General features: G+C 36.6%; 1 protein-coding gene across 23 annotated transcripts in view; it reads right to left on the reverse strand.

Annotated features, from left to right (window-relative positions):
* Positions 1 to 14,204, reverse strand: part of WNK2 (WNK lysine deficient protein kinase 2) — a 242,174-nt gene that overhangs the window by 43,101 nt on the left and 184,869 nt on the right. For all 23 annotated transcript variants that reach the window (XM_056804805.1, XM_056804815.1, XM_056804814.1 and 20 more), the window contains 7 exons: positions 13,215 to 13,380; positions 13,014 to 13,130; positions 9,639 to 9,806; positions 9,140 to 9,185; positions 4,738 to 4,857; positions 1,224 to 2,275; positions 609 to 678 (listed from right to left, as the gene is read on the reverse strand). In XM_056804805.1, coding sequence (XP_056660783.1) covers positions 609 to 678; positions 1,224 to 2,275; positions 4,738 to 4,857; positions 9,140 to 9,185; positions 9,639 to 9,806; positions 13,014 to 13,130; positions 13,215 to 13,380 — 1,739 coding nt within the window. The remainder of the gene's footprint in view (positions 1 to 608; positions 679 to 1,223; positions 2,276 to 4,737; positions 4,858 to 9,139; positions 9,186 to 9,638; positions 9,807 to 13,013; positions 13,131 to 13,214; positions 13,381 to 14,204) is intronic.

Below are 14,204 nucleotides of genomic sequence, written 5' to 3' on the forward strand. Positions count from 1 at the left end.
GCAATATCTAAAAAGATGACAATCTTCATTAAGGTCTTTCTTTTCCAGAAGATTTCCATGGCTTATTTCCCCCCATGGGAGAATGCTCCAATGCTAGCACACAGGCGATTTTCATGAAAATATTAACAGTCTGTACCTAGCCAAATCTTCCTGGTAGGGCAGCTTCCCTTACCTACTTGCATTGGTTTATTCATACAAAAGCTTTTCAATCTCATGTGATCAAAATTATCTATTTGGGGATTTTTGTGTGTGTGTGTTTGTATGATTGCCCTCATTCCTTGTTTGGTTAAGAATTCTTCCACAAACCAAAGCTGTGACTGTGTTCTCTTCTAAGTGTTTTATAATGGGCTTTTTGATTATCAGATCATATACCCATTTAGAGTTTGTTCTGTATATGCCCTAGTACATATTTTTGAAAGGTTCATTCCAGATCTTATTCAACATGTTTATATAAGCCCAGGATTAAGTGTAGTCACTGATTGTTGCAAACTCTCATATTAAGAGGATACACTAGTAGATATCCAAAATGGGTTAAGATGAAGGATGAAGCAGGCTAGCATGTGACCTCTGAAAGTTTCCTAATCAGATCAGGGTTTATTTTCAATTACCTGTACTTTTCGGTGAGCCCTCTAGTTCTGATGGCTTGACTCCCCTTTGCATCATGTCTGACATTTCCACCTTCAGCAAGAAAAAAAAGAAATAATACCACCCGTGGCCTTCCATCACATCTTTGGTTGGGAAAAAATAAGTCAAAGTGTACTTCCCCTTCTTTGTCGCTAGAAAGCTTTGCCTCTCTTTCTTCCTTTTCCCCTCTCCCTGAAGTACAATCGAATAACTAGGATATTTCGGGGAACAGCAAGAAGCTGATTTGTACAGAACTAAACAGCTCAGTTCCAGCTCACTTACACATCTGACAACCCGTTTATAACCCAAGAATACACTATCTCATGCTCCTTCAAACAGGGAATTATTTGTTACAGAAAGAAAGGGGGCGAGATAGTAGGACCCAAGTGGGAGGGGGGAGTCATTAGACTGTGATAGAGTGCCAGGAAATTCTCTTTTGGCAGGTCTCAGCTAGGTGGGTGGCTTCCCCCTTCTTCATTCTCTAGATTCCTTTGCATTTTATTTGAAATTCCCTTATAATATACTCTCTAGTTGTGCCCTGTGCCTCCCTCTCATGTTCCATGGATGGCTTCTCTCATTTAATGGGCATATTCACTCACCACCTGTCCAGTCAGGGCATGGCATGAGGACACATCTGCAGGGATAAATGATGGTAGTTTTTCATCAGCAGCAGAGGTGGTACCACTGGTAGCTTGGTAGGAGTCAATGGTGGAGGCCAAAGCAAGAGGAGGAAGCAAGCCTTCACTCAGTGGCTCCAGAGTGAATTCACTGTCGCACTGCTCCAGAGGGGTCCCTGCTGAGGCAGAAGAAGTGGGAACATACTCCTGGTACAGTAAATTACGCAGCTTCTCATCCAGGCTCTTAATTGTGTTATCTACAAAGCCAACCCTAGGAGGTGGTCCCTCTCCATCAGATTCAAATGCAGATGGTGGCTGTGGGAGACTGGTTCCAGGGCCAGTGCCACTCACTGGCTGGGACTGGCTGGGGAGCACTGGTTGCTGGGGCATGGCAGTGGAGACTTGAGGTGGGCTTGGAAGCTGGGATCCTTTGAGACTTGGTGGTTCTGACACAACAGCTGAAGGAAGCATTTGACTGAGCAAAGGATGAGCAGCTCCACTTGGCTGGCTGGTCTCAGGTCCAGGAACTGCAGAGAGCATTGCTTGAGGTTCTGGGGCAAGTTCTGAGATAACCCCTGCCTCTGTTGCCAAACTGGTAAGAGTGAGGACAGATTCTCGACGTCCCCCAGCGCAACACGGGACCTCCAAGGTAGGGCCACAAACATCTTGGTCAACATTTTGTGCAGGTGGGCTGGCAGGCTTTGCAACAAGTTGAATATCACAATTTTCTATCATCAAAGAAGAGCTGGGGGCAGGAGCTTCATACTGACCAGCTGGGATTGGCTGCTCAGCAGGAGTCCCTCCCTGGCCAACGGTCACAGCTGGCTCGAGGATACATAGAGCTGGCTCTGGCAGCACTGAAGCTACTATTTCAGCCTCATTTGGCAAGACAGCCAAAGGTACTGAGACCTGTGCCAAAGGAGTGGGTGCCCTGCTGTGAGTGTCACTGAGACCAGCTTGAATGGGAAGCTGTGAACCAACTAAGATGCTTGGTTGTTCAGTCCGTGACAGCAGGTCCTCACAAGGCTCAGGATCTGGAATGGACAATAAAAACATCTTGTACCAGGCAACCATGCTCTGTGCCTATTGCTTACTTAATGCAACCTTTCAACAACCCAAATCTTCCTTAAATTCCTTTCAGTGCATTACAATTTTAAATAATAACACATTTATGTCCATTATCTTCTATGGGTTTCCCCAGGCAGTTAGGATATTTAAACATTCAAGTATCACAGAAATAGGAAGAATTGCTCATGAAGTGGTTTAAAAAACATAGGTAGAGCAATGAATCCAAAACCAAGTGCGAGGTTGAAATTCTAGTTTTGTCACTCACTATCTGTATGAGTTTTTAATAATCGTGATTTCTTTGGGCTAAAGTTTTTAGTTCCTTATGGATAAGGCCAGATAGTTTTTATGGTCCCTATTATTTTCAAATGTGAATCAATCTTGTAATTAAAAATAAAGAAATAAACAAAATGCAAAAAAAGTGGAGATATGAAACCTGGATAATGGGTCCAGCCTTATATTAATTATGCTATGTATGGCCACAGAGCCAATCATATCATCTCCACCTTTCTGATTTTCAATTCTCTTAAAATGGGTCTAACTGCCCTAATCCTGCATTTGTTTCAAGAATATTGTGAAATATTCTAACAGGGGTAAAAGTATGATAAAAAGTGTAGAATATTACAAACACAATTTTGTTGTAAAAAAAAAAAAGAGTATCTATCATTAGAGAGGGATTTTGTAAGGTAAGTGTACCTTAAATGGAAGGGCTCATGTGAATAGGTTGTCCATTACATTGACTTTCCTTACAAGGGTGTGAGTATTTAGCACACAAATTATGCATTGATTGTGAACCTTAAAATTTCACAGACTTATGAATGTTAAAAAATTTTACTCCACATTGAGGAATCCTCAAATTCCCTACTGAGAAACATTCCCCATTTTGATGTGAGAACTCGCCAGGATCAGAAATGGGAGGACCTCTATTCCACCAGGACTTAAGAATGCTGTAGGGCAGAAAACTCCTTGCTAAACAAAGAAAGTACTTGGATCCATGCTTATGGTGGGGCAAGGAGTTCTTTGAGCCAGGCCTGTTTTTAGAATTTATACAATGGGATGCTAGGTACCTAAAAGGGTCGGGCAAGTTTTCTCTTGATGAGATTAGTTGACTCAGCTGTGTTTTCTCTAGTTCAGACTTACTGAGGATCTTGGTCAACACAACAGCATTTTTTCTGATTCAGACTTACTGAGGAGATTGGTCGACTTAGCAGGAATTTAGATGGGCAGTCCTTTGGAAAGCATCTACAGTGATTGGTAGATGTAGGGACTTAGGGGCGGTGACATGGGAGAAAAACCCCTATATAAGAAAAAGCAGAATCTCTTGAGGATATATATAGCCTTTTGGAGAAATCCTTTTGGAGGATCTCTGATGAGGATCGCTTGGGAAGAATCTCTTGAGAGAGGCTCTGGAGAAGGGAAGCTCTTGGAGGACAATCTCTAAGGAGGTCTCACTGGAAGGCTCTCTGGTGAAGTCAGCTGATACGGAGCTGGCCTGGTGTCACTAGAATCCTTGTTTAGGCAGACCTTGTGGTGAGTGTTAAAAAACGGACTCACTGATTCTCTCTCTTAAGACTCAGGTCTAGGCCATATTGGCTTGAGGCCCTTCATAATTATTCCTTTCCTACTCTTTCTCTCTTTCTCTAATTCCTCATTATATTATTAATTTAAAATCTCTATAAAACCCAGTTGACTTGGGTATTTGAATAATTGGGAATATTTCCCTGGCGACCCACCCTATATTTGATTTAAAAACCAAGACACTGGAGTGAAACATATTTTCTGCGGTCAAATTTACTCACCCTCTCTTATATCTATCACAATTTATATCTTCCACCATTTTAATCACTACAGTTTAAGACCTCAACCATTTTAAATCTCACATGATAAAGGCAAAGTACTTATTTAATGGAAAGTTAGAACTCTGAAAGCTAGTTTTCATTGTATGTTAATTTCTTATCCTGAGAGCGGGCATTTGATATTATGATGGAAGTTACTTAGAAAATATGATTTTATTCAACTTGTGCTTCACATTCAGCTTTTTTTGGAATTTCTCTAATGTAGAAAGAGCAAGATTCTAGCTCTATAACTAGTCCTCTCCCCAGGTACTCAGAAATAAAACAAATTTACTTAAGATTCTGATATTCAGAAGGTTTTTCCAAGGTCATGTAATCCAACTTAACACTCAAAGTAGGAATTCCTTCTATAACATCCAGGACAGAGGGCCACCCAATTCTATGAGAGTACCCTTGCCCAAAGAATATAAGGAGAAAAATGAGAAGAAACCTAAGGGGTACAGAACAGAATTGGGAAAATGGAATGAAGTCAATAAATCTCATCATAGCACAACCTCTTATAATGTCTTCAGCTACAAAGAAGAGGAAAAGCAGTTTTCTGGTTACATGAATAAATATCTAAGTTCTTATTTCCCTACCTTGATATCCTTCAGGTTGCTGGGGACACAAAAGAGGAGGGGGAGATGACTCAGGGGCTTCTGTTGTCGGGTTTTCTGCTACTGGACATATAATGAACCACCTTTTTCCAGTATGTAGAACTATGGGTATAATGAAAAAGAAAGTTAGTTAATATTATCAGAATTGCAAATTCTTTGTGGTAACAGAACTCCTTTCCTGTTCTTATTTCTATGTAAGAAGCCTTCACAGGATATCATACTTATTATTTTTCCAAGAAGAAACATAGAAAGAAAATAATATTCTATAAGACATGTGCTAATCTAGTTACCCTCTCTTCCCACGATACTTTTTCTTTATGAATTGGGACTACAAGACTTTACAGATGCATGAAGTGCACAAGAGAGAGACTTGAATATCAATATAAAAAGGCACGGAAATACTAAATTTGGCCTTTTCAAAGAGATTGCTATACTCACTGACATTCTGATGGACATGCCTCAGATTCCAAATGATGTAATGAAGCAATGCTTCTCAACCATATCTTGAACCTTTCCTGGCTTGAAGGATCTGTACTAAGTGAACAGCTTTGGGTGATTCAAGTGAGAATGTAATGGAACTCAAGGGCAAAGAGAACAGGTTAATGGATAGAAAGGATCTGTGAGCCTAAAACCACTACATTGCTTTTCTATAGTTTTTTTAAAGTGTCTATGCTATTGATCAGAGCAGGCACTTAATAGAAACACCAAGGTAGAAAACAGCCTCCTCCATCTGCACAATTTTTATTGCTGTCTTTTCTTTATAAACCTTCCAAAGACCCACCCATTACCACCCCAATACCTGGTAGCCTTTCTTCTGTTTCTTATCACTAAGGGCTTTCGTTTTTGTTCACTTAGGATCTTAACACTGTCTTTTATGAGACTATCATGTGTAAGATCTCACTGGAAATGTGCTATTGTCTACATCTACTGGCCAGACATCTTTATATTGTTTGGGATTATCTGGGGTTTTGACTTGGAGATGGCAGTGTTCTCAGGTTCCCAATACCATGACCATAAGATTGCTATAAGGAAATGAGTTTTTGAGGAGTCTGACACTGAAAACATAGCAGTTTGACATCATTAAAAATACTGATGTTTCCAAAATATAACAATCTAATCCCATACTTATTTGGAGTCTAGTCATTATATTTACATCAGTGGACCAACTCCATGAGTGGGTTTCATAGTATGGATTCAATTCAAAGTCCTCTCAAAATACATTTTTTTTCTAAATCTTGTTCTTCCAGTGTTAATGGTTAGACAAATCTCTCTTTTGATGGATGTTATAATGAAGCTTTGCTACAAGTAGTATGTAGTATTCTGTAACTAGGAATGTTTAGACAACCTCACCATCAAGTAAGAATTCTTGTTTGAATTCTGTGAAAGATACTTTCCATGATAATGGCAAGAACCTCAGGAATGCAAAGTATAAGGCGTGGTCCATAGCAGGTGCTTAATAAACATTTGCTGAATGAATGACTGATTATCTCCCTATTTTCCTCCTCATTTGTAGATCACTGTCACATCTGTCATCCTATAGTACATATGTAGGAGAAATCTTGTTTGAGAACAGCTTTCAAAGCTGCATTTTTATCCCTGAATCAGGTTCTTTAAGAAAAAAAAAAATTCGTAATAGATGCAATGGGATCTCATCTTATCTAGACCTCAATTCAACTGTGGACTGTAGAAATAGCCTACTGAGCAAAATCATCTCAAAGTCTGGTTGTTGTTTCCTTTTCATATTTCATTAACAGTACACTTGATATATTGAGAGGCTATTTTAACACATCTGAGAAATGCAAAAGCAGGTAAGTAGGTTGGTAGTAATGCTATTTTCTTGGTTTCTTTTTTCTCCCGTTATGAAAGCATTATCTGATCTCGTCCATTCTTTTGGAAATCTCCCCCTCTTTTGAATGAGTTTGAAAAATCAATTTCTGAATGTGTAAAATTGTGTTGCCTCCAGTATAGATTGCTGAATGTGTTTCACCAGTTCCAGTTAGTTTTACTGACTTTCTTGTCAGTCATTGTTACCTCCTCACATTTTTAAATTACAGTCCAAATATGGTGGGGCTCCACACTGCCATGGAAAATCACATTATCCATGTTTCTAATTGGACCGTTGACTTTAATGGTATAAAGGAACATCCAATGAAGAAACTGTCTCTACCAATGCCAGATTGGAATTTATAGCCTTAGAGAGTTGCCTGGGGAAATAGATGACTATAAAACTTATAGCAGCTATATTCTACTTCATATCTGTTTGTTGTCCTGGTTTTATCTACAAATATTCCTGGATATTTTACACCAAAAACTCTAACAGTTCATTTTTCCTGTGGATGCTTTTCATTGTTACAGGAAACAACCATGTACTACTTTCTCTAGGAAGCCTTTCCTGAATTCACCAGCTGAAAGTGATACTTTTTTGTGAATTTCTACTTTGCATCATACACATTTATGTATATATTTTCTTTTCCGACTGGATTATAAACTCTTTGGGGCAAGGCCTATTATAATTTTTTCACCTTTTATATCTATGACTAGCATATGATAAATGATTGCTTGTTCAATTGTTGGATTAAAAAATAGTTTCCTCTTTCTTCTTTTGCAATTACTATTGACACCTAAGTTAAAATTCTCTTCATCCTACTGTGTTTGTTAATGCTTTTTATGAACACTTCAAGGTAAAATGAAGTGTCTCATATAATTCTGTTTTCAGGTGTTGAGAGAATGATGAAAACACATCTTCCCAACTCCTTTATTCTCCTCTCCAAAAAGAATGAGAAGACTATTCTTTCAATTAACTCCAAATTTTGCTGTCTTCAATTTTTAGCATATGCACATCAACATAGATGTACTTTCTTTTCTCAAGTAGCATAGCAACTTGTTTGTTGCAATGCAAAAACTGCATATTAAGAATCCTCACACTTAAATGTAATAGATGCAGATCATTAGTGTCAAATTAAAATAAAAATTGGGGGGACTCCATATTAACTTAGAAAATCACAAATTAATAGTACTTCTGTGGTACTGTATTGTATTTATTTTATTAAACATTTCCCAATTACATCTTAATTTGGTTTGGGCTACAATTGGGAGATTTCCAGGTCACCAGAGAGTTTGCCGCTCTGATGCAGACCATCTAAGAACTCTGAGTTTTGTGATACTTTTTTGCTCTTTTTTTTTGTGTCCTTGCCAGGTTACACAAGCTTGGGGAATTTTGTATTTTGGTCCATTGTGAGAGAAGCCATGGTTAAAATAAATTTCAGGAAATGTTCAAATAAACTCCTAGGATTAATCTCTACTTATCCAGTCTGGCCTTCCTTTAGACAAATAGTATGTTACAGCGCAGATATTTGAAGGCTTCCCAACTTATTAGAAATGGTCATCATTTGCTTTCTGATGAAAATGAAAATACATATACTAAATTCCTCTACCCTCACTCTTATAAAGATTAAGTATTTTTTCAGTACCCAACTCTGAAATCTTTGGACTAAACAGAAAGAAACTTTAACTATTGACTTTTGAAACAATACCCTGCTACAGTGAATTCTTTCTGTCTCCTTTCCCTTCTACTAAAGGTCCAACTAGTTTCTCATTCACTCTCCCAAGACCCTTTTTCATAACCAGATCAGGAGAGACTTCTCTTTGAAATAACTAGTTTAATAATCAGACTAAGACTAAGGTTTACAAACTTCTTTGGGTTGTGGACCTCTTTGGAAGTCTGTCAAAGTTTGTGAGTCCCATTCTCAGAAAAATATTTTTAAATGTATAAAATTACAAGGAAACCAATTAGACTGAAATATAATTAAAATATTAAAGAAATGAGGTCACAGGCCCTCAAGGTCAAAATAAACTCTGGCCTAGGAGGAAGAAATATTTTATTACACCAGTTAAAAGGAGTATTTTCTTGAGTTCACCTTTGATCTACCAGAAAGGGGAAACTTTGGAGAAGTGGTCAAAGAGAGACTGAATAGTTTTAGGAAAATAAGAGTAGACCAAAAATGAATATTGTTGATTTGTTTGATGAAATGAAATGTGAAGTAAAGTTTTACTGGAGATCTGTAGCCATTTCCTAAGTCCATTGCAGAATGTTGTCTTTTGTCTGGGAATAGCATAATTTGTGATTCAGAAAGAAGTGCCTTGTGAGAGAGAGAATTTGAAGACTATTACGAAATTCTGTTCAATTTTGGATTCTTTCCCTAAGAAGAAATGTTTAGATGTGTTTTTATCCAAATTAATTAAAAAAATTCTCCTGGCAGGCTTGTGCCTAAAGCACAAAGTACAGAATGTTCTTCCCCATGTCATGGCTTTCGAGCACCTGCTATAACTTCACATTATTATATTCATATAAATTTTTTAAGGGTAGCAAGGAAGGAGTGCTTACCATTCTGTTGATACACAGGGGCATTCAGTTGAGACTGTCGATTCTCCTTTTTAAGGGACAACAGATTAGAAATTAATGTGATTAATGTGGAAAAAACATCCTGGTATAAATTTTTTCAAAAACATCCTGGCATAAATTACAAACTTAACTTAAGAGTTGTACTTAACCTTATGAGATCATCTAGTCAGAGATCCAAAAGGTAATTTCTTCCTTGCTTCTCTTATTTGTTTATGATATGACCTTTTACATCTAAGTCACATATCCAGTCAGAGCTTAAGTATGGGTTAAATGAAAAACAAAAAAAAAATTTCATCTAGTCCAACCTTCTAGCTCACATTGGACTATTTTCTATGATGGCTATTAGTATTTCAACAGAAAGCTCAGTATGTAATTGTCCAGAAGCATTTCTTCTCCTCAGAAGAAAACATTCTTCTTTAATGTATACCACAGACTTGCCATTAGCACTTAATATTCACTAACAGAAGTACATGAAACTCACTTCTCCAATGTCTAGTCCATAGGTATTATGCTGAGGGCTCATTCCTTGATCCGAGCTCTGTTCACACTCCAGATCCTCACTAAGCATGTCTTCTGCTTTATCAATGATATCTTTCATTTGTTCAATGAAGGTTTCCTTTTCAGTCTGAAGTATGAATTCATTCTCTACCTGTAAATACAAAGGGCTCAGAGGAACAATTTCATTTTAAAAATAGGATTGAAGAAGACCTGCAAGGAGTGTTGGAATAGGGAAGCTTGGTGACATGTGATTTCTGTGATTCCTTCTAATCTAGACATACAGTGATTTGTTGATAGAAATTAAGGTGTTGTTGAGATTTCAGCAACATAAAGAATTCTTGGAGATAGGCTCCCTCTTCCAATGTTTTTAAATTTATTATCTTAAGAGACTTATTTGGGACATTAAGAGGTTAAATAATTTGTCTAAGGGAACAACTACTATATATCAGAAACTAAATTTGAACCCAAGACTTCCTCATTCCAAGGCCTGATTTCTATTTACCATAGTATGCTAGTTCTTAAAGAAAATTAATCTAGTAACTTTATGAAAAACACTAGTAGATTAGAATGAATAGAGAAACAATGTATTAAAGGAACAGAAAAGATAGTAACAAGATTGAGAGACACCAAGAAACTCTGGTGACTCCCTAGATACAGAGGTAAAGGATTATACATTTTTTTTGCCTGTGTGCCTGGGAAATTTATAGGCAAAGACAGCAAAGTCAAGAGGAGAAGTCTGGCAAGATAAGGAAGAAAATGGTATTTAATTTAATCTGAAGTTTAAAATGTGAATTTGTTGTAGAAATGTCATGCTGTGCTTTTATTAATGGAGTCCACATTGATTTTAACATTTTTAGCAGCTGCATTACCTAGTTAAAACATATTAAGTTTGTGATCAAGCAAAATCCCACATACTTCTTTCATACAAACTTATTATCAAGCCAGGTCTTTTCTTAATGTCATTGATTTTATAATCTAAATACAGGACATTATAATTATTCCTAGTAAGCTTCAGAGTTTTGGTCTAGGAAAGGCAGACAATCAAGTTTTTGAATCTTGCTTCTGTGAGTCAACATATTGATTATTTCCTCTATAGCTTTGGATCAGCCACACATTTGTTAAGTACACCTTTTGGCTTGTTCCAATTCATACCAACATGTATATGTGAAAGAACAAGAGCAAGAAGATCTTCTATAGGCTGCCTCGAAGGAACTCTCTGAAGATTGACAATCCACTCTGGACTGCTTTAAGTCATCAGATCTCATCATCTTAAGAGATATTTATGAGATATGTCTTCTAATAAAATGTCAAGCTCTCTGCAGCCCTATACAGTTGTAGTATATACAGCTATCTGAGGTTGTAAAATTTTATGCTTTTCTATACTCTTAGCTGAGAAAAATGTTGTTTGGGGTTTTTTTGGCCTTTCTCACTAATGGTCTTTTAAATCAATCATTACACTGAGTTTTATTTGCTAGACTACTTTCCTTAAGACTTTCTATATCTGCTCAATTATAATTGAAAGGTGTCTTGAATCAGTCAACAAAACTTTGTCAAATATAATCTTATCTATCTTAATGGGGCATATTATGCCTTGTCAGGAGCTAATCCTTCTCCTATCATACCATGGTATAGGCAATCAAATCTAAAGCCTTGACACAACCTTAATATCTAACTGTTTCCTGTATATTTTTTTCCACATTGTTAATGTTCAGTTAGACAAAGGCATAAAAAACACTGTCTGTGACCTTCAAAGTCACTAGAGATATATTCTGGTTTTCTTTTGACTCTAACCTTTCTATCCTTATGAATTAAAAGAACTAAGTTTCAGTTGGTATCATAGCAGGCATCCTATCTTCTCTTGGATACATGTCCCATAATGACAACACAGTGCAGCCATGTCTGACAGATGGGCATCTTGATAATTCTTGGTAAGGAGAAGGCAACCTTCATAATGCAGCTCTCTTTCCTGAGCTTAGGAACAATATTTCCTGAACTTTTCGGATGCATGTGAATCATCCTTGATGCTTCCAAGGACTAGTGAATATTGTTTCATCAGAAGATCTATTATTACTCTCCATGGGCAGTTCCTATACATTAAATAGATCTGAGATGATGCTGAGTCTCTTTTCTATCTCCTCTCATACAGAAACATATTCATTAATTCCTCAACTTTTTGATATTGATCCAAATAATTCTCTGCATATTTTTGAATATTTTTCATCCTGGCCTCTTTTCTAGACCATTTATTCCATCATGGATAGAAAGAAGCCCTTTATATTCTCTAAAAAAACCTGAAGTTTAATGAATAGTTTCTCGTGTGTGTTCATTTTTTTTTCCTTGCAGAGAAACTAGCTTATATTTGTAACACAAAACCACAACAACTAAATTAACTTGTTTCTTTTTCTTGAGACAACACATGATGAAACATTTGTTTTTCCCTTCCCATCAAACCCTATAGGTATGGTACATTCAGGGTTCAGTATATATTCAGTCTCATCTTATATCTTCATCAACAGGCCTATAAAATGTACACTAATTTTCAACATGGTAATTCTGCAATGCAGAAAAGTCCTTAATCTAAGAAAAGTTTCAAACATACTCTCTAAACTAAATTCATTAAGGCAAATAAACATACTTTGGCAATATTACTAAAATAATTTTTAAATAGTTTGATTGAAAAAAGTAGTTATCTCATTAGCCTACATATTCACTTAATCAAAACCCCTATTTTTGAAGAATCTACAGGAGGCTGAACATCTGCTATAGCATTTATGACCCAGAGTATATAGGCAGGATTCTGGTAGATAAAGGACCAATTATAAAGCATTCTTTCTAGTACACGTGGATGGATTAGAACTAGAACCAGCAGTCAGAGTGGGCAAATGGGAAGAGTCCTATACGGGCCAGTCTAAAATACAATATATGTCTTTTCCAAAAGCTCCCTAAAGGCTCCATGGCTTGAAGGATAAATTAAGAACATTTCTTTCAGAATAAAATGATATAATATTTGTAAAATGCTTTGTAAACCTTAATGTGTTAATTAAATGCTAGACAATTATCAATTTATTGTATTTTATCATTGCTCCAAAGTAGATTGTTTTTACCTTTATGTTTATTATGAACCTCCCCTTATCAGTCTGGGGAAACTTTAAGAGTCCCCCTTTTCATAATATTTTTAAAAGTAGAAAACAAAAGTTAAGAATTACAAAGAAAACCAATCACATTGAAATATAGTTATCTAAAGAACAAGCTTACAACTCTTAGGTTAAGAATCCCTGCATTAAGGGAAGGCTATAATACTACGAATCAGTTCAAGACTTTTTGATATGTTAAAGGATATTTGAAAGCCAAGGCTTACCATATAAGTAGCGATTTCTTCTGGAGCATCCCCATCTAGATCAAACTTAAAGGTTACCATTTTATGATTGTGTGTTTCCAATTGGCACTCTACCATTTTATCTCCAGTGTTACATACCTGGAAAATATAGATGTTCATCAGTTACCTAGGCAGGCTAGACTCATACATAAACACACATACAAATACACATGTCCTACTCACATTAAGGATAGTTAGTTTTGATTTATTGGCTTTCTCTTGGCGTGAACGAGTGCGGGTAGACTTTCTATGATGTTTCTTTGAAGATTTTCCTTCTTGTTTTCCTCCAAATGCACCTTCACAGCTATCACTCATTTCTTTTCCTGAAGCCACATCAGAACCTCCATAGCTTTGTTGATACCAAGAATATTTGGGGGGTGTGGGGGGTGGAGGGGGATGGAATAAAAGAAAAAAACAAAGCAAAATAACACAACCTTAAAAAAGACAGTTAGGTTTCTAGTAGCAAGAGTTTAATATAACATACTACTACAAGATTTTAACCTGAAAAATCTTCATGTTGTCAACCTAAAGACAATAAATTAAGAGCTAGATAGAATTTCAGAGACCATCTAATTCAGATTCCTCAATTTAAAAATGAAGAAATAGAGGTCTAATAATTAATGGGACTAATGAGCACACTAATGAGTTATACCCATGTTCACACAGATAATACTAATCAGAGACAAAATATGAACCCAGATCCTTGGGGTCAACTCTTTCCACTGTGAGGAACATGGGGGGGGGGGAATCTCTCATAGTTCCTTTTAAGACCATTTGCTTTCATTAGTTCAAATAAGACATCTCAATTTTGGGAGCATTATCTGAATCATCGAATTCAGAAGTGGATGACCAATCTAACCCCTACCTGAAAAAGATTCACCTCACTAACGTATTCAAATGGTCATCCAGCCTATGGTTAAAGAGCTCTCTGTTCCATTTTATTAAGCAAGAACTTATAAAGAGAGCTTAACTAAATTAATGTGTGTAAATATGTACATGCATGTGAGCACAAACAATATACAGAGGTGCACATGTGTGTGCATTCATATAGCTATCTAGATGCACACAAATATTAATATACATGTTCATACACATGTGTGGGCATATGTATGCATGTATACACATATACACTTCATTTTTTACCATTCAGAGAAAGAGAAGGGGCATTCATTT

The sequence above is a fragment of the Monodelphis domestica genome, chromosome 7 (assembly GCF_027887165.1).
Source record: "Monodelphis domestica isolate mMonDom1 chromosome 7, mMonDom1.pri, whole genome shotgun sequence".
NCBI classification, from domain to species: Eukaryota; Metazoa; Chordata; class Mammalia; order Didelphimorphia; family Didelphidae; genus Monodelphis; species Monodelphis domestica.